The sequence below is a fragment of the Macaca mulatta genome, chromosome 8, assembly GCF_049350105.2.
Source record: "Macaca mulatta isolate MMU2019108-1 chromosome 8, T2T-MMU8v2.0, whole genome shotgun sequence".
NCBI lineage: Eukaryota > Metazoa > Chordata > Mammalia > Primates > Cercopithecidae > Macaca > Macaca mulatta.
Genome location: NC_133413.1, coordinates 45,013,031 through 45,034,791, shown reverse-complemented (window position 1 = coordinate 45,034,791; position 21,761 = coordinate 45,013,031). Strand labels below are relative to the sequence as shown.

The 21,761-nt window shown below is 40.2% G+C and overlaps 1 protein-coding gene across 3 annotated transcripts in view; it reads right to left on the bottom strand.

Annotated features, from left to right (window-relative positions):
• Nucleotides 1–21,761, bottom strand: part of HOOK3 (hook microtubule tethering protein 3) — a 125,310-nt gene that overhangs the window by 91,176 nt on the left and 12,373 nt on the right. For all 3 annotated transcript variants that reach the window (XR_013397263.1, XM_015145265.3, XM_077943570.1), the window contains exon 3: nucleotides 3,396–3,468. Coding sequence is in view for 2 of the 3 variants with exons in the window: in XM_015145265.3 (XP_015000751.2) it covers nucleotides 3,396–3,468 (73 nt within the window). In the remaining variant the exon portion in view is untranslated. The remainder of the gene's footprint in view (nucleotides 1–3,395; nucleotides 3,469–21,761) is intronic.

Below are 21,761 nucleotides of genomic sequence, written 5' to 3'. Positions count from 1 at the left end.
TTTATTTATTTATTTTTTGACACAGAGTCTCCCTCTGTTGCCCAGGCAGGCTAGAGTGCAATGGCGCGATCTCGGCTCACTGCAACCTCTGCCTCCCAGATTCAAGCAATTCTTGTGCCTCAGCCTTCTGAGTAGCTGGGATTACAGGCACCTGCCACCACACCTGGCTAATTTTTGTATTTTTAGTAGAGATGGGGTTTCACCATGTTGGCCAGGCTGGTCTCGAACTTCTGACCTCAGGTGATTCACCCACCTTGGCCACCCAAAGTGTTGGGATTACAGGCGTGAGCCACCGTGCCCGGTCATATATCTTGTCTTTAATCAATGGCATCATAAAATTGAAGTATAGCATAAAATAAAGTATAGAGAATAAGAAGTTCAGTCCTGAGTGTTAAGACTATGATAAACTTTTCTACCCGTCTCCATATACTACCACTGCCCTACTCATGACACTGGGGACAGCATATGTGGGTATGTATATCTATCTGTGTGCCTGCTGGGAGGAGATATACAACTCCTGATCAAGCCAGTAAGCAGACACAAAATGATTAATAGCATTATTTTAAATATCATAAATTGTTTTAAACATGCTGTAACATTAAAAAAAATTTTTTTTTTTTTTTGAGACTGAGTCTTGCTCTGTCACCCAGGCTGGAGTGCAGTGGCGCAATCTTGGCTCACTGCAACCTCCGCCTCCTGGGTTCAAGCAATTCTCATGCCTCAGCCTCCAGGGTAGCTGGAATTACAGGCACCCGCCAAAAAACCTAATTTTTTTTTTTTTTGAGACCGAGTCTTGCTCTGTCACCAGGCCGGAGTACAGTGGCGCCATCTCGGCTCACTGCAACCTCTGCCTCCAAGGTTCAAGTGATTATCCTGCCTCAGCCTCCTGAGTAGGTGCGACTATAGGTGCGCAATACCACGCCCAGTTAATTTTGTATTTTTAGTACAAATGGGGTTTCACCATGTTGGCCAGGATGGTCTCCATCTCCTGACTTGTGATCTGCCCATCTCGCCCTCCCAAAATGCTGGGATTACAGGTGTGAGCCACCGTGCCTGGCCTAATTTTTATATTTTTACTAGCAACGGGGATTCACCATCTTGGCCAGGCTGGTCTTGAACTCCAGACCTCAAGTGATCCACCTGCCTTGACCTCCCAAAGTGCTGGGATTACAGGTGTTAGCCACCGCGCCTGGCCTGCCAGGTTGAGGCAGGAGGATGGCTTGAGCCTAGGAGTTCAAGACCAGACTGAGCAATATAGCAAGACCTCATCCCCACAAAAATTTAAAACGTTAGCCTGGTGTGTTGGCATGCACCTGTGGTTGAGCTCAGGAGGTGGAGGTTGCAGTGAGCTGAGACTGTGCCACTATACTCCATCCTGGGTGACAGAGTGAGATCTTGTCTCAAAAAAAGTAAATAAAAATTAATAAACTGCCTGTCCTTGAAAGATTGTTTAGAAATTAAAACAGGGCCGGTCGGGCGCAGTGACTCTCGCCTGTAATCCCAGCACTCTGGGAGGCCAAGGCAGGCAGATCACCTGAGCTTAGGAGTTCAAGACCAGCCTAGCCAACATGGCAAAACCCTGTCTCTACTAAAAAATACAAAAATTAGCCTGGTATCATGGCGTGCGCCTGTAGTCCCAGCTACTCGGGAGACTGAGGCAGGAGAATCTTTTGAACTCGAGAGGCGGAGGTTGCAGTGAGCCGAGATTGCACCACTGCACTACAGCCTGGGTGACAAGGTGAGACTCTGTCTCAAAACAAAACAAAACAAAACAAAAAACAAACAAAAAACCCCAGTGCCATTAAACAGTTTTCATTTACTAGCTTAGTAAAAAGAAGGAACTAGATTTTGGCAAACCCAATACTTAAGCAATAAATAAATATTTGTGTTATCAAACATGTTTCTTGGGGAAAATATAAAGATAACTCAAGCTGAACATGTCTTAAGTTCAGCGCCTTGCATGCTTAAATCATTTGTATGTCTGAGTCTTCACCAGTCTGTATCAAGAAGAAATGGTTGCAGGTTTCTCCACTGTTAGACAGGAAAACTATTGGGTCATAACAATCAATTTAATGTTAAAATCACAAAGATGGAGAACAAATTACGGGTTGCATGGGATTAGGGGTGGTGTGGATGTGGATATAGAAGCAGCACAGGAAGCTGTGTGGTGACGGAATAGTTCTGGGTCTTCACTGTGGTGGTAGTTATAAGAAGCTACATATGAGACAGAGCTACACAGAACTGCACGCACTAACACAGACTGCAAGTAACCTTGGTGAAATCTGAATAAAATATGGACTGTACCAATGCCAGTTCCCTAGTTTTGATATTGTATTATAGTTATGCAAGATGTTACCACTGGAGAAACTGGGTAAAAGGTACACATAACCTCTTAGTACACGTTTTTTGCAACTCCTTGTGAATCTATAATTATTTCAAAATATAGGCCAGGTGTGGTGGCTGATGCTTGTAATTCCAGCACTTGGGAGGCCAAGGCGGGCGGATCACCTGAGATCAGGAGTTTGATACCAGCCTGGTCAACAGGGTTAAACCCCATCTCTATAAAAATGCAAAAATTAGCTGGGTGTGGTGGCGGATGCCTGTAATCCCAGCTGCTTGGGAGGCCGAGGCAGGAGAATCACTTGAACCAGGGAGACAAAGGTTGCAGTGAGCCGAGATTGCACCACTGCTCTCCTGCCTGGGGGACAGAGAAGACTCCATTTCAAAAACAAAAACCAAAATATAAAGTTAAAAAAATAATTTAGTGGATTACAACAAACATTTTAAAAAATAAAATGCAAACATCACTGCCTAACATAAGGGCAAATACCTGTTCAGCTATATATATGCACACATTTAGGTGGGAAATTGGTTGCAATGTAAACTTTTTTTCTTATTGTAAGTTTTGGTTAAAGAAGCTTGTAAAATACTTAAAGGTTACTAGGAAGGAAATGGAAATGTTTCATTCTCTGAGTGTTTAGGATACAGTTAATAATGAACAATATTATCTTATTATAACTACCACATGTACTGTTCTAAGTACTTGGCATAATAACTCATTTCTGTGAGGCAGAAGCTATATTAATCCTCATTTTACAAATGGGGAAACCAAGGCAAAGGAAGGTCACAACACTTCCCCATAGACAGTAAATGGCAGAGCTATGATGTGGACACAGGCACACTGGCTCCATGCCCTTGGTCGCTATGCGTTACTAACTCATATTATGTTATGCATAGGTGCACAACTCCAGGTGAGTTCAATCTTCAATTCTACATTATTTCATTGCAGGCTACCTAAGTTTCTAAAGCTCACCGGATACATTAGACCAAAAAAATCAACAGATACTATACACATACAAATATTTAAAGATTTAACAGATGGAAAAATAAAATACCTTTAGCCTCCAATTATCTCCTACTTCAGTTTTGATTCTGTTTAGCCAATTTTCATCAAAATATGCAGGATCTCTGCAAAATAAGAAAAAGCTTACATATTAAGATCATGTAGCTATCAAGCTAAACAAAGAAAATTGAATCTTATCGCATATCATCACTTAACTGCAACATAAAAATGTATTTGACACATATCAGCCACTAAATAACTTTACATGTTAGTAACAGTCAAGTTGGCCAGGTGTGGTGGATCACCCTGTAATCCCAGCACTTTGGGAGGCGGAGGTGGGCCGATCACTTGAGGTCAGGAGTTCAAGACAACACCTGGCCAACACGGTGAAACTTTGTCTCTACTAGAAATACAAAAATTAGCCTGGTGTGGTGGGACACACCTGTAATCCCAGCTACTGAGGAGGCTGAGGTGGGAGAACCCCTTGAACCCAGGAGGCAGAGGTTGCAGTGAGCCAAGATTACACCACTGCACTCCAGCCTGGGCGACAGAGTGAGACCCGGTCTCCAAAAGAAAACCAACAAAACCAACAATAACAAAAAACAGTCAAGAATCTACCATAATTGCAGATTCTCTTAAAAGTCAACTTGACTGTTAACACATAATTAATGACACATTTTTTGGTTGTTTTTTTGTTGTTGTTGTTTTGAGACAGAGTCTCACTCTGTCACCCAAGCAGGCTGGAGTGCAATGGTGCGATCTCGGCTCACTGCAACCTCTACCTCCCAGGTTTAAGCGATTCTCCTGCCTCAGTCTCCCAAGTAGCTAGGATTATAGGCCCATACCACCATGCCCGGCTAATTTTTGTATTTTTAGTAGAGACGGGGGTTTACCATGTTGGCCAGGCTGATCTTGAACTCCTGACCTCAGGTGATTCATCCACCTTGGCCTCCCAAAGTACTGGGATTATAGGCGTAAGCCATTGCCCCTGGCCAGTGACGCAGTCTTTAAACTGATAAATATATAAAGAAAGTTAAAATAAGTTTTTCAGTTAATATTTCAATGAAATCCATCACCTAATACTTCAAAGGTCACCAATAACATCACTAAATTCCGATGTATTCAAATAATATAAACTGAGAATCTATTTCCTCAGATGTAGTACTAGGCTTTGGACACATCTGAACACCACTGTTGTTTGCAAAAGACTTAAAAAATTTAAGATAAAACACCAGTATGGACAAACACATCGAAACGAGGATAGAATCTGAATATCCTTTATATTTTCCCAGGAAAATTTTCTATGGGAAAATTTCCCATATTTCTAATAAACACTAGGAAGGAAGGAAGGCAGGAAGGGAGGGAGGGAGGACAAAACTTTTCAAACTCAGCATGAGCCTCATTTTACAGGTTTTGAAATTGATCCTCTAAAAATTAAATTATTTATCTAAGACCACAGACAGAACATCTAAGTTTGTCCTGCTTGAGCAACTGCTAAGTCCAAAAATCTTTCCATAACACTACAACTGTCTCTATTCACCTCAAAAAAACAGAAAGACAATGAGACTGATAGGTAAAGAAAAAAACATATGTTTCGACTTTTACTGTAACCCATACTGATAAATACACAATCAGTATTAAATTTTATTCAAATTAGCTTAAAATGAAGCAACATGATATTCAGAATTTTTACCTATTATGAAAAAAGAAAACTGTATTTATTTTAGGTAATAAGCATGTTTTTTTAAAGTTACAACTAAGTTATCTCTACAGAAATCTGTTATGATTATTTTTGAAGCCTGTCTCATATCATTGGATAACATATTAACTTCATTATCTATTTACTTTTAAAAACAGCTTTATTGAGAAATAACCCACATGACACAATTTACCCATTTACAGTAGACAATGCATTTTAGTATAGCCAGAGTGGTACACCTATCACCACAATCTAGTCTTAGAGCACTTCCATCTTTCCAAAAAGAAACCCTATCTCCATTAGCCATCACTCCCGTTTCTCCTTCTATCCAGCCCCTGAAAATCAATAATCTACTTTCTGTCTCTATGAATTTGTCTATCCTGGACATTTCATATAAATAAAATCATACACTATGTGGTCTTTTGTGTCTGGCTTCTTTCAATCAGCACGTTTTCTAAGGTTTATCCATATTACAGCATGTATCAGTACTTCATTCCTTTTTGTGGCTAATTAATATTCCATTTATAGATATATCACATTTTGTTTATTCATTTATTTGCTGATGTAACTTGGGTTATTTCCACTTTGGGGCCATTATGAATAATGATGCCTTGAACACTGCTGTACTAGTTTCTGTGTGGACATTTGTTTCATTTGGGTATATACCTAGCAGTGAAACTGATGGGTCCCATGTTTAAAATGTGAGGCAAGGCCAAACTCTTCCAAAGCAGCTATATTTTGCATCCTCACCAGCAATGTATGTTCTCTACAGCCTTGCCAACACTCATTATTGTCTTTTTAGTTATAACCCTCCTAGTGGATGTGAAGTGGTGTCTCACGGTGGTTTTGATCTGCAATTTCCTAATGGCTAACGATGCTGAGCATCTTTACATGTACTTGTTGGCCATTGTATATCCTCTCTGGACAAAAAGCCTACTCAATTATTTGCACATTGAAAAACTGTTGCCTTTTTTATTGAATTGTAAGAGTTTTGGTTTTTTGTTTGTTTTAATATTCAGGATACCAGCCAACAGACATATGACATGTGAATATTTTCTCCCATTTTGTAGGCTGTTTTTCCACTTTCTTTTCTTTTTTTTTTTTTTGGAGACAGAGTCTCACTGTGTTGCCCAGGTTGGAGTGCAGTGACACAATCTCAGCTCACTGCAACCAATTCTCCTGCCTCAGCCTCCCAAGTACCTGGAGTTACATGGCATGCACCACCATGCCCAGCTAATTTTTGTATTTTTTAGTAGAGACAGGGTTTCATCATGTTAGCCAGGCTGGTCTTGAACTCCTGACCTCACCTGACCTCAAGTGATCTGCCCACCTCAGCCTCCCAAAGTGCTGGGATTAGAGGCTTGAGCCACTGTGACCGGCCATGTCTTTCTACTTTCTTGATGGCATATTTTGCAAACAAAGTTTTTAATTTTTTTTTAAGAGATAGGTTCCCACTCAGTTGCCCAGGCTGGAGTGAAGTGGCATGATCACAGTTCACTATAACCTTGTATTCGTATTCCTGAGCTCAAGTCATCTTCCCACCTCAGCCTCCAGAGTAGCTAGTGGTAAGACATACTACCATGCCTGGATAAAATTTTTTTCTTTCTTTTCTTTTTATTTTTTATTTTTTGGAGAGATGGAGTCTATGTTGCTCATGCTGGTCTCAAACTCCTGGCCTCAAGTGAGTCTCCTGCCTTGGCCTCCCAAAGTGCTGAGATTACAGGCATGAGCCACTACACCAGGTCACCGGTGTCAAATTTTGATGAGGTTCAATTTATCTATCTTGAACTTTCTGTGTCACATCTAAGAGGCTCCTGCCTAATCGAAAGTCATGAAGATTTATTGGTATGTTTTCTTTTAAGTTTTATATAACTTGGCTCTTACATTTAGGTCTATAATCCATTTGTGCATGGTGTAAGAAAGGGAGCTAACTTCATTGTTTGGCACGTGGATAATCATACTCATCTATTATTATTTTAAGCTACTTTATTTGAGGTTCTTCTGAGACCTAATACCATAAAAACCCTAGAAGAAAACCTAGGTAATACCATTCAGGACATAGGCATGGGCAAAAACTTCATGTCTAAAACACCAAAAGCAGGCCGGGCGCGGTGGCTCAAGCCTGTAATCCCAGCACTTTGGGAGGCCGAGACGGGCGGATCACGAGGTCAGGAGATCGAGACCATCCTGGGTAACACAGTGAAACCCCGTCTCTACTAAAAATACAAAAACTTAGCCGGGCGAGGTGGCAGGCGCCTGTAGTCCCAGCTACTCGGGAGGCTGAGGCAGGAGAATGGCGTGAACCCGGGAGGCGGAGCTTGCAGTGAGCTGAGATCCGGCCACTGCACTCCAGCCTGGGTGACAGAGCGAGACTCCGTCTCAAAAAAAAAAAAAAATAAAAAAATAAAAAAAATAAAACACCAAAAGCAACGGCAACAAAAGCCAAAATTGACAAATGGGATCTCATTAAACTAAAGAGCTTCTGCACAGCAAAAGAAACTACCATCAGAGTGAACAGGCAACCTACAGAATGGGAGAAAAGTTTTGCAATCTACTCCTCTGACAAAGGGCTAATATCCAGAACCTACAAATAACTCAAACAAATTTACAAGATAAAAACAACCCCATCGAAAAGTGGGCAAAGGATATGAACAGACATTTCTCAAAAGAAGACATTCATACAGCCAACAGACACATGAAAAAATGCTCATCATCACTGGTCATCAGAGAAATGCAAATCAAAACCACAATGAGATACCATCTCACACCAGTTAGAATGGCAATCATTAAAAAGTCAGGAAACAACAGGTGCTGCAAAGGATGTGGAGAAATAGGAACACTTTTACACTGTTGGTGGGATTGTAAACTAGTTCAACCATTATGGAAAACAGTATGGCGATTCCTCAAGGATCTAGAACTAGAAGTACCATATGACCCAGCCATCCCATTACTGGGTATATACCCAAAGTATTATAAATCATGCTGCTATAAAGACACATGCACACGTATGTTTATTGCGGCACTATTCACAAGAGCAAAGACTTGGAATCAACCCAAATGTCTATCAGTGACAGACTGGATTAAGAAAATGTGGCACATATACACCATGGAATACTATGCAGCCATAAAAAAGGATGAGTTTGTGTCATTTGTAGGGACATGGATGCAGCTGGAAACCATCATTCTCAGCAAACTATCACAAGAACAGAAAACCAAACACCGCATGTTCTCACTCATAGGTGGGAACTGAACAATGAGATCACTTGGACTCGGGAAGGGGAACATCACACACTGGGGCCTATCACGGGGAGGGGGGAGGGGGGAGGGATTGCATTGGGAGTTATACCTGATGTAAATGACGAGTTGATGGGTGATGGCGAGTTGATGGGTGCAGCACACCAACATGGCACAAGTATATATATGTAACAAACCTGCACGTTATGCACATGTACCCTAGAACTTAAAGTATAATAAAAAATAAAAATTAAAATTAAAATAAAAAAAAAGAAACCAATTTGAGCAAACTTATGCAAAAAAGGCAACTTACTGTAAGATCACTGATATTATGGTACTAAAGATAGCTGGGCCTCACCAAGTATTGGACAATACTGTCTGACTTTCATCTTTGTTTCTTTCTATCCATCTACACCATTTTCTCTCCATAGACCAGCCTTTTCCTATTTCTCCATAAACAATACTAAAAATGGCTGCAAGTATGTTCCAAGCCTGTATCACTTCAGTCCAAGCAATTTGTTTGAAGACCAGCTGTCATTCAGTCCCAATTCTAAATCCCCAGGAAAACCTCAATGATCCAGAAAGTCTCTTTTTTCATTCCTGGTCCAATTATATGCAGCGAAAAGGATGGGGGCTGCAAGGAGGACACACAGGACTTTAGGGACCAACTGAAGTGATTTCTACTAAAACATTAAAGAGTTATAAAAATCAATTCAGAAGTCAAAAAATATTCAATATTATTTTTGATCCTTAACCTAAAAAGCTATCACTTAAAAAGCATAATCATTAGCAATCAAGTATTGCTTTCCAACTAAAAAAGACTCACACATGAATCTGGTGCCCTGCAGCTGATGACCATCCAAAGCCAAAGAAAGGCATGAACCCACCAGAACCTACCACCCGAGAGGCAAGTCAGGTTCACTCAGTTGAAGGACTTGGTGTTGCTCTCACCAGAAAGACCTTTACTTAAAAAAAAAAAAAAAAATTTACAATGTCCAAGAAATTATGTACTCCAAGATCTCCGAGGTTATAAAACACTTCATGTACAATTTAGAGTAATACATCTTATGAATAAAAGAACTCAGAGAAGTTCAAATACAATGTTTCAAATCAGGCATGATACAGCCTGCTTATTCCTTGAAAGACTACCAAATCAAAACCTAAGGATCATGTCTGAGCTCAGAAGGGTAGACAACAAAATCAGTTGCTACTATCATGTATGCCATGTATGACACCAGTAACATCTGTATTATATCAGCAACATAACAGGCATTGAACCAGGCACTGCACATTCACAAAAGCACTGCAGGGAAGGTAGGTATTATTATCCTTATAGTTAACGAACATCAGACTCAGAAATTAAGTAATTTTCCCAAGCTCAATCAGACAGTTAACTGTCAGAGTTGATAGTATAATTATTTTTGTTAAAACAGATCAGGAGAGTTCAACACATAACCAGTTGTAGTAAAACACTAAGGTCCTGTGGCTAATTACCCCCTTCATGCTCTGTAAACTAGGTCACAAGTAGAAAAAGACCAGCGTCATTCTATTACCTTCTTGTTCATGAAGGGCAGGCATTTCCTCTTATTCCTTGCTATCCTTCCCAATCCCTTGTGGCTGGCACACAGCAGCTTCTCAGTAAATTTGGTTAAAGGGACGGCACTTAAGAAGTTTCCAATCTACTACTCAGGCAAAATACACCAAGAATGGTAGTCTTAAGCCTTCTCATATTCAATATTACTTTCCCTGGTAAATTCTGAAGCCATATAGGCAGGCATCTAGCCGTAGCTTCCATTGCCATAAGTACTTCACAATTTCAGTAATGTTTTCTAAAGATTCCTTAATTAATGGTCGCAGGCTAGAACAGAACAATATAAAGGTAACTTTCTCAAAACTCTTAAGAGATGACAGTTCTGCATAGATATGTAAATAACAAGTGGTAATCTTACTGGGGAAGCTCTTCATGAGTAAGAAGCTATTATTAGCTTCTCGTTATGTCTTAACTCCTGCTAAAAGAAAATACACAAAATCATTTCCTTAATTTGCCAGTAACACATTTACTTGTTTATAACTTTTGTACCAGTCATAGCTTAAGCTAAAGGAAAAGCCCACTAATTTTAATTCTTAGAAAAATTCCAGAAGTATATTGTCTTCTTACATCAAATGCCTTCACAGAAATTAAAAAAAAAAAAAATTAAATTTTACTTCTACTGCTAGAATTATTTAAGCAATGCAATCTTCTTTCTTTTCTTTCTTTTTTTTTTTTTAGAGAGAGAATGTCTCACTTTGTTGCCCAGGCTGGAGTGCAATGGTGTGATCTCTGCCTCGGGGGTTTAAGTGATCCTCCCACCTCAGCCTCTCTAGTAGCTGGGACTACAGGCATCCACCACCAGGCTGGGCTAATTTTTTATATTTAGTAGAGACAGGGTTTCACCATGTTGGCCAGGCTGGTCTCGAACTCCTGACCTCAAGTGATTCACCCACCTCGGCCCAATGTAATTTTCTTAATGAAAGCAAATTAAGATGGGATCCAAAACAAACGTATTTGGTTTCATTTCTTAACCAGAGCATCTTTACTAGCAAATTTTAGTGTTTTTTACAGATACGTTGATTCTTAGGCATGACTATTTCCTAATAACCTTTTAATGACCTAAAATAATCTTGGTACTCTGCCATTAAATATGTGTTAGAGTTGACTATAATAAAATTTCACATCCATAATGACAACAAAAATTTGGCAATTTACACTAAGGCCCTAAGTCAAAATAAACAATACAGGTACATAAGGGATAGATTCCAACAGACAACTTAGTGTACGACAAAAAATATCCATTTATGAGACATTCCAGCAGGGGCCACAGCTTGACTTTCATCCTATTTTCTTTTCCCCCTTCTCAAACTTTGAAAACAAAAACCAGTGGCACTTGGAGGCACAACTTGGCACTTCTGACCTTTACTCTTTCAATCAAGCATGTGGTTGTGTTATAATAAAAATTATATTTGGTCTCTGTCCCTTATTTCCTGGCACTGATCTCCTAAACTCTTGGAATTTCCTGAGTGGAGTGTCTTTTGTAGTTCATAAGGAGCTCCTTTAAACCATAACACAGTTTGTCGGCCCCTTTATTGCTTCAGGATGGGGGCTTGTCACAGAGGAACCAACCTTATTAGAGGTTGGAACATTCAGCCCCAAAGGGAAAGGGAGGAGGTACTGGAGACTGAGTTCAATCACATGACCAATGACTTCAATCATACCTATGTAATGAGATCCCAAATAAAAACCATTAAGAACAGGGTTTGGCGAGCTCCCAGGCTGATGATCACCTCAACGCGCTGGGTGGGAGGCATGCCCAGAGAGGGCAGGGAAGCTCTGCACTGCCCCCAGTTTTGTTTTTTGCCATATGCTTCTTTTACATTGGCTGTTACCGAGCTGTATCCTTTATAATAAAACTGATTGTAATTATAGTGCTTTCTGGAGTGCTGTGAGTCATTCTAACAAATTATCCAACTTAAGGGCCCTGCTCTTAAAGCCCCTGCTGGTCATGGGAACCCTTGAATCTGTGGTTGGCTGGGTAAAATACAGGTGGCACTGAGGACTATTTCCAACTAGTTGTCTTTTGGCACTGGGACCTTAACTTGAATTTGTGGGGTCTGTACTGTCAACCCAAAACGAAGAGGATGAAGCACAAAATATGATTTAAAGAGTTTACCTGAGCCAAAGCAAAGACAGCTGCCGAAAACACTTAAACCCAAGTAACCTTGGATATGAGCTCCATTTGGCCTTGGTTATGTGCAGGTTTGTATTTAAAGGTTTCAAAAAAGGGGGGGTGGGGAGACAGAGAGTAGGTTGATACAAAGTTGTTAGGAATTCTCACTGATTTACAGAAATAGCATTGATTAGTGACTGGCTAGACACCTTTAAGTTACAGGTGTGGATTAGACTGTCCGGTGCGGCTTTATTAGGTTAACGTACAGCTACTTGTGGCAACAGCAAGCACTTTCATGAGATGAACACACAGTGCAAAGCGGGAGTAGGATGTGACTGCTGATCCATCTTAATGTCTCTCTGGGTCTTATAATTTAAAAGGACTCATTCCTCAGATAAAAGTTCTTTTCTCAATACTTATTCTGTGTAGTTCCTGTCAGAATTGAAGGATTATGCCCTTAACTTGTGAGGTCTGAGCTAACTCAGGTAATTAGGATCAGAATCCAATGGAACTACAGGGCACCTAATTGGTGTCAGAGAAAATGTTGACAGAAAACAAGAGTGGTAAACCCTTCTTGAAAACAAAAGGCCAAAAAAAGATAAATTAGCTTTCTTTTAATTTTACAGTTAAATTGTGTAATTCCATATTCATTTATTCAACAAATATTTTCCGGACACCTACAATAGAGCAGGATAAGAGGAGGTGGCAATATTAAAAAGGGTGGGCAGGGCAGGCTCCACTGAAAAACTTACCAATGTCGGGGGCACTGGAAGGTGGTGAGGAAAGTGGGAAGGGAACACCTGATAGAGAGGCAGAGGATCAGCCACACCAAAGCATTTAGGCATGAGATATTTGGTGGGCCTGGGATGAGCCAGGGAGCCGCTGTGGGAAAGGATGCTGGGTGAATGAGGCCAGAGTGGTGACAAGTGGCCCACATCACTTAGGATCTCATGTACTACTGTAAGTACTTCGGTTCTTAGCCTGAGTGAAATGGGACACTAATGCAGGGTTCTCAGGAGAAAATCTGATTTTTTAATAAAGAACCACTTCAGTATCCTGGAAGTCAAATTTTAAATGTGTTACAAGGAGGTAAACATGATAAGTGTTATCAAATGACGCTGACAGGTTAGGAGAAGAACTGAGAATGGACCATTAAAGTTAGCAATGTATGGCTGGGCACGGTGGCTCATGCCTGTAATCCCAGCACTTTGAGAAGCCGAGACGGGCGGATCTCCCGAGGTCAGGAGTTTGAGACCAGCCTGGCCAACACGGTGAAACCCCTAAAACACGGTGAAACTCTACTAAAAATACAAAAATTAGCTGGGCATGGTGGCGGGCACCTGTAATCCCAGCTAACCGGGAGGCTGAGGCAGGAGAATCACTTGAACCCGGGAAGTGGAGGTTGCAGTGAGCCGAAATCATGCCAATGCTCTCCGGCCTGGGTGACAAGAGCAAGACGCTGTCTTAAAAAAAAAAAAAAAAAAAAAAGCAATATATACATCATGGTAGCCCTGACAAGTGCAGGTTTTTTGGGCCTTGTTTTGTTTTGAGACAGAATCCAGCTCTGTTGCCCAGCCTGGAGTGCAGTAGCACAATCCGACTTCTAGACTCAGTGATCCTCCTGCCTCAGCCTCCCAGGCATGGGAAGTTAGGACTACAAGCATGCGCCATCATGCCCAGCTAATTATACTTTTGTAGAGACTGAGGAAAGCGAAAATCACCTGGTGACCACTGGACAGACCCTGGAGACAAAAACTTCTCATCTGAGGAATTTAGAAGGGAGCAAAGCCCACCCAGTGACTAACAGGCCACCAGGAGGCAAAACTCCTTATCTGGGGAAAATTAGAAGAAATCAAACTTTCCTGGTATCTAAAGTCGGCATCTAGTTCCTGGCCTCTTCCAACTTTTATAAGTAATTTCTATACATCTCTGGAATGCCATACTGAAACTCAAGTGATGGGATTTTGGGTGCCCATGTTGGCCAGGCTGATCTTGAACTCCTGACCTCAAGTGATCCGCCCATCTCCACCTCCCAAAGTGCTGGGATTACAGGCATGAGCCACAGCGCCCAGTGGAGAAATATTTTTAAAGATAAAAGAAATAACAGTTTGCTTCTATGCTTAAGGATATGATCCAGTAGAGGAGGGACAACTGATGATGCAGGAAAGAGGGGAGAACTGGTAAAGAGATGATTCTGAGTAGATTTAACCAGAGTTGTGGTACTGTCAAACAAATACAAAGAAATACGAGAAGAGCCAAGGAACTAAAAATGTGTACAAAGAGCGAATACGATTGGCCATGGAATCTCAACTGACTAAAAGGAAAGAGACAGAACAGCATACAGGTGAAGGGCCATGTTGAAGTCCCATCAGTGCTAGAGAACTGAAGAATTCTTGGCATCTTGGTACCAGAGCAAGTGACAGGGAATGACAGGAAGTAGTGATCAAATAGAGGTAAATAGAAAACTGAGATTGTTGAGGGATTACATATTATTCATAATTATAGGGTATAGGGCATAATCATGGGAATGAGTAGGTGAAGATGGAAGTTGAGTGGAAGACAAGATTAATGGAGAACAGCTCAAGAAACAGAGGCAACAATATGAAAAATCATCTAAGTGCATACTTAAATCACTAAGAGTTTAGACAAGAGTACTATATCCATCCAAATTGTTGGGAAATGAGGGAGAATTACAGTAACAATGAAGGGCAGAGAATGTTGTCACAAGATTCAAAATTATAGGGCTTTAGGAAAAATGAAGGTGTGGCTAGAAGCAATATGGAGAAGCACCACCATGAGTTTCCTGGTATATGAAGCCTGTGGGAGAAACAACAGCCATCACTTGAGAAGTCTGACAAAGTAGTCCTGTTAGGAGAGAACCAAATTTCTTTCAGATCAAGGTAAAGGGAACCAAAGTTGAATCAGGGCAAAGCATTCACTGTATTTCTGGTATATGTACTGTGTAGGTTCACCAAGAACTAACTACAAATTCTACAGCATCAACAATGAATTTAAATTCTTTTTTTTTTTAATGACTGGCAAAGGAAACATCATTAATCATTATTGAAATGAAAATTAAAACCACTAGACAGCCACTAGAATGGCTAAAATGAAAAGACTGACCTTAGCAAGTGGTGGTGAGACTGTGGAGCAACAGGAATCCTCATACACTGTTGATGTAAATTTAAATGTCACACTGGCTTTGGAAACAGTTTGGCAGTTTCTTGAATATTAAGCATAGACCTACCATATGATCCAGCCACCCCTCTCCTAGGTGGAACAGAATACACCCAAGGGAAATTGAAGCATATGTTCATACAAAGAATTGTACACTAATGTTCACAGCACCTTTATTTGTAATAGCCCCACTGGAAATAACCCACATGTTCATCAACAGATGAATGGATATGTAAATCGTGGTATATCCATACAATGGGAAATGTACGAACTATTGATACAGATAACAACATGAATCACAAAATTATACCACATGAAAGAAGTCACATTTCTTCCCTCAAAACACACTGAGTCCATTTATATAAAATTTAGAAAATGCAAATTAATCTAAAATGACAGAAAGCAGAGCAGTGTTTGCTTGGGGATGGGAAAGAGGGTAGCAGGAAAGAAGGGGTTACAATGGGACATGAGGACACTTTTAGAAGTGATGAATGCCTTCATTGCCTTGCTTGTGGGGATAGCTTCACAGGCATATACACAGGTCAAAATTTATCAAATTGTATACTTACTATGCAGACAGTAGATAAAAAGATTAGGGCTTCCCGGGTTTGGGGAGACGGATAAATAGGCGGAATACACAGGATATTTATGGCCGAGAAACTATTCTGTTATACTACAACGGTAGATACATAAAACACATTTGTCAAAACCCATAGGATGTACAACACCAAGAGTGAACACTAATGTTCACGATGGCCTTTGAGCAGTATTGATGTGCCAGTGTTGGTTTATCTATTGTAACAAATATACCACTGTGGTGGGGGAAGGCAGTGTGTGGTGGGCAAGGGGGATGTAGGAACTCACTGTATTTTCTTGCTCATATTTTAAAAACTTTTTAAACATTGTAAAATATACACAACATAAAATTTACCATTTTAACCATTTTAAAGTGCACAGTTCAGTGGTACCCAATACATTCATACTGTTGCACAACCATCACCACCACCCACCTCCAGAACCTTTTCACCATCCCATACTGAACTCTTTTCCACTCAATTTTGCTCTGAAGGTAAAACAGCTCTTAAAAAGTCTATCAATTTTTAAAAACCTAAGTAGGGGACATGAATCTGCATAGACAAAAAGAATGAGAGAGATTGCAAGAGCAATAAAATTCTGAAAGCTGTAAAGCATATAAAACAACTTAAAAGACCAAACAGATATAAAAACTTGCACTAACAAAGAGCATACTTAGATCCATTCACATTTCAAATTTCTCCTAAAACTACAAAATGATGTCTCACTTGTCAGCTCAGACAAAATGAAAAGGACTGATGTTTCCAGTAAAATCCTCTTTTTGGCACCCACACTCACCTGGCTTTCCTCCTACCCCTCTGGCCGCGCTGCCAGTTGCTCCTCTACCCAACAATTAAAGGCCAAAGTTCAAGGCTCAGGGGACAGATTTTTTCCTTCTTACCCAATATTCTCCCCTAAAGTGATTTAATCTACACTTACAGCTTCAATTAAGAGATAGCCAAAGAGATATCTCCAGTTCGGACTCCTGTTCTGAACTCTAGACTGTCAGTTTCACATTTCCTCTTGATTTTTCAATACCATTCGGATTTGATGTCCCCCAAACTACACTCATGACACATTCAGCTTCCTTCCACAGCAGATCTTCTTTCAGTTTTCCAATATCAGTGGTTTATACCCTCTGCAGTGTATTTGCTTAAGTTAAAAACATGAACGTCAACTCCCCCCATACCAACCATCAAAATATGCTGATTTTATATACCATTTTGAGTCCACCCAATTGTCTTCATATTCTTCAGCACCTCCTAGTCTAAGGTACCACTATCTCCCTTCCAAAGTATTACAAATTTCTTCCTAACTAATTATCCCTCATCACCCTGGCCTCTTCCAATTAATTTTATACCTGCAGCCAGAATATTTTTCAAAATGTAAATGCAATTCGTTAATCCCCCCAACCGCCAAGCCTTCAACTGCTTCTTATAGCCCTTAGATTATGTCTTTTTTTTTTTTTTTTTGAGACGCAGTTTCGCTCTGTTGCCCAGGCTGGAGTGCAATGGCACAATCTCGGCTCACTGCAAACTCCACCTCCCCGGTTCAAGCTATTCTCCTGCCTCAGCCTCCCTAGTAGCTGGGATTACAGGCGCGCGCCACCACGCCCGGCTAATTTTTTTACTTTTGTAGAGACGGAGGTTCACCATGTTGGTCAGGCTGGTCTTGATCTCCTGACCTTAGGTGATACACCCACCTTGGCCTCCCAAAGTGCTGGGATTATAGGTATGAGCCACAGTGCCCAGCCTCTTATAGCCCTTAGAAAAAAGACACGGCTCTGCATGGTCTGGCTCCATCTACCTTTTCATTCTGATCTGTACAACGCTCACCCTCTGTGCAGTAAACACTTGCACCTTTCCTTTCCATAGCAGTGCTCACCATATTCCACCATCCTGCAGGGTCTTTGAGTAAGTTCTTCCCTCCATGAAGGTATCGGTGACTTTTAGATTTAAATATCCTTTACTTTCTCAGGTAAAATGTTCACGACCTCCTAAACTAAGTTAAAAATATACCCTGTGTAAACTTTCATAACATTGTACCCTTCTCTGTACCACTTGTTACAACAGCAGTTTTGTTCTCATAGTTAATTAAAATGTTTTCCCCACTTATGAACCTCCTGAGGGTGGACACCATGTCTATGTGGCTGGTAGTTTTATCAGGGATGCTGGACACAAAGTAGCCATTCAATAAATATCAAATTGACAAAGAAGGAATCAATGTTGGTGAGGCTGTATATATCAAACAACTATTTAAAATAGATACTGTGTAACAATATGGATAAATCTCACAGACATTATGTTGAATTTAAGACAAACACGAGAGTACATACTGTATGATTCTACTTACAAGACATTCAAGAACAGGCAAAACTAATTAATGGCAGGGAAGTCAGAATCATGGCTATCTTTGGCATAGAGGTATTGAGTAGGGAGGAGCTGGAAATGTTCTGTATCTCAATCTGAGTAGAGGTTATAGGAGATATGCAAAACATACATGCAAAATTATCACTCTTTGTAGAATGCTTTTCTGTGTGTGCCATATCTCAACAAAAGGAAAAAAAAAAAAAAAAGGAAAGCATTCTAGGAAGAAAGAAAGATTGAAAACTGAGTATTGATAAGAAATATGCCTATAAGACTTTGGTAAATGAAAAGACCACTTTGCGGAACACAATGTATATCTTGTTTATTTCAATTCATGAAAAAAAATTTTCAAAATTTACATTGACAAACTGTATTTATGGGTACAAACTGATATTATGATATATGTATACAATGTGGACTTATTAAATCAAGCTAATTAATATCCATTGCCTCAAATTTTTGTTTTATGGTGAGAACATTTGAAATCTGCTCCCTCAGAATTGCGAAATACACATTATTAACAACTATGGTCACCATGCTTTGCAATAAATCTCAAAAAACTGTATTCCTTCTAACGGAAACTCTGTGCCCTCTGACTATCATCTCCCCATTCCCCTCGCCCCCCTGCCTCTGGTAAACACCATTCTATTCTCTGCTTCTATGAGTTCAATTGTTTTAGATTCCACATAAGTAAGACTTATTTGTCTTTCTGTGCCTGGCTTAGTTCACTTAGCACAATGTCCTTCAGGTTTGTTCATGTTGTTGAAAATGACAGAATTTCCTTCTTTGGCAGCATGGGCACGTTGGCTTATGCCTTTAATCTCAGCACTTTGACAGGCCAAGGCAGGAGGACTGCTTGAGCCCAGGAGTTCAAGACCAGCCTGGGCCACACAGTGAGACCCCATCTCTACCAAAAAAAAAAAAAAAAGGCTGAGTGTGTGCATGCCTGTGCTCCCAGAAGCTACTAGGAAGGCTACAGTGGGAGCATCATCTGAGCCTGGGAGTTTGAGGTTGCAGTGAGCCCTGGTCAATCTACTTCACTCCAGTCTGGGTGATAGAGTGAGACCCTATCTCGATCAATCGATGAATAAAGGCTGAACAGTATTTCATTGTGCACATATACACCACATCTTTTTTATCCATCCATTAGCTAATCGGCACTTATGTTGCTTCCATAAACTGGGTACCTTGAATAATACTGCAAGAAATGTGGAAGTGCAGGTATCTCTTCAACATACCAGTTTCAAATCCTTTGGCTATATACACAAAAGCAGGATTGCTGGATCATATGGTAATTCTATTTTTAGCTTTTTGTACAGTTTTCCATAATGGCTGTACTAATTTACATTCCCAACAACAGTGCATAAGGGTTCCCTCTGCTCCACATCCTCACCAACACTTATCTTTCACCTTTTTGATAATAGCCATTCTGATAGGTGTGAGGTGACACCTCATTGTGGTTTTAATTTATATTTCCCTGGTGATCAGTGATGAGCATTTTTTCATATGCCTGTTAACTAGCTGTATATCTTCTTTTGAAGATGTTTATACAGGTCCTTCATGCTTTTTAAATTCAGTTATCCGTTCTCTTGATATTCAGTTGCTTAAGTTCCTTATACAGACTGGTTAGAAACCTCTTATTAGATGTATGGCTTGTAAATATTTTCTCCAATCTGTAGTTTGTCTCTTCACTCTGTTGCTTGTTTCCTTTATCATGCAAAAGTTTTTAGTTTGATGTAATCCCATCTGTCTATTTTTGCTGTTGTTACCTGTTTTGGGGTCAAATTCAAAAAATCATCTCCCAGACCAATATGAAGAAGCTTTCCCCCTATGTTTCCTTCCATTCGTTTTTCAAATTCAGGAGGTATGTTTAAGTCTTTAATCCATTCTGAATTGATTTTTGCATGTGGGGTGAGATAAGGGTCTAACTTTATTCTTCTGCATATGGATATCTACTTTTCCCAACACCCTTTACAGAAGAGACTTGTCCTTTCCTCATTGGGTGTTTGTGGCACCTTTGTGGAAAATCAACTGACTATAGATGTATCGGTTCACTTCTGGAATTTCTATACTGTTCCACTGGTCAATGTGTCTATTTTTATGCCAGCACTGTGTTGTTTCAAATACCACAGGTTTGCAATAGAGTTTAAAATCGGGTAGTGAGATTTCTCCAGCTTTGTTCTTTTTGCTCATGATTGCTTTGGCTATTTGGGGTCTTTTGCCATTTCATATGAATTTTAGGTTTGTTCCTTATTTCTGTGAAGAAGGTTATTGGAATTTTTATAGGGAATACATTGAATCTGCAGATCACTTTGGGTAGTATGGACAGTTTTTTTTTTTTTTAATACTTTAAGTTCTAGGGTACATGTGCACAACATGCAGGTTTGTTACATATGTATGCATGTGCCATGTTGGTGCGCTGCACCCATCAACTCATCAGTACCCATCAACGCATCATTTACATCAGGTATAACTCCCCATGCAATCCCTCCCCGCTCCCGCCTCCCCACAATAGGCCCCGGTGTGTGATGTTCCCCTTCCGTGTCCAAGTGATCTCATTGTTCAATTCCCACCTATAAGTGAGAACATGCAGTGTTTGGTTTTCTGTTCTTGTGATAGTTTTCTGAGAATGATGGTTTCCAGCTTCATCCGTGTCCCTACAAAGGACACAAACTCATCCTTTTTTATGGCTGCACAGTATTCCATGGTGTATATGTGCCACATTTTCTTAATCCAGTCTGTCACTGATGGACATCTGGGTTGATTCCAAGTCTTTGCTCTTGTGAATAATGCCGCAATAAACATATGTGTGCATGTGTCTTTATAGCAGCATGATTTATAATACTTTGGGTATATACCCAGTAATGGGATGGCTGGGTCATATGGTACTTCTAGTTCTAGATCCTTGAGGAATCGCCGTACTGTTTTCCATAATGGTTGAACTAGTTTACAATCCCACCAACAGTGTAAAAGTGTTCCCATTTCTCCACATCCTCTCCAGTACCCGTTGTTTCCTGACTTTTTAAATGATTGCCATTCTAACTGGTGTGAGATGGTATCTCATTGTGGTTTTGATTTGCATTTCTCTGATGGCCAGTGATGATGAGCATTTTTTCATGTGTCTGTTGGCTGTATGAATGTCTTCTTTTGAGAAATGTCTGTTCATATCCTTTGCCCACTTTTTGATGGGGTTGTTTTTATCTTGTAAATTTGGTTGAGTTATTTGTAGGTTCTGGATATTAGCCCTTTGTCAGAGGAGTAGATTGCAAAACTTTTCTCCCATTCTGTAGGTTGCCTGTTCACTCTGATGGTAGTTTCTTTTGCTGTGCAGAAGCTCTTTAGTTTAATGAGATCCCATTTGTCAATTTTGGCTTTTGTTGCATTGCTTTTGGTGTTTTAGACATGAAGTTTTTGCCCATGCCTATGTCCTGAACGGTATTACCTAGGTTTTCTTCTAGGGTTTTTATGGTATTAGGTCTAACATTTAAGTATCTAATCCATCTTGAATTAATTTTCGTATAAGGAGTAAGGAAAGGATCCAGTTTCAGCTTTCTACTTATGGCTAGCCAATTTTCCCAGCACCATTTATTAAACAGAGAATCCTTTCCCCATTTCTTGTTTTTGTCAGGTTTGTCAAAGATCAGATGGCTGTAGATGTGTGGTAT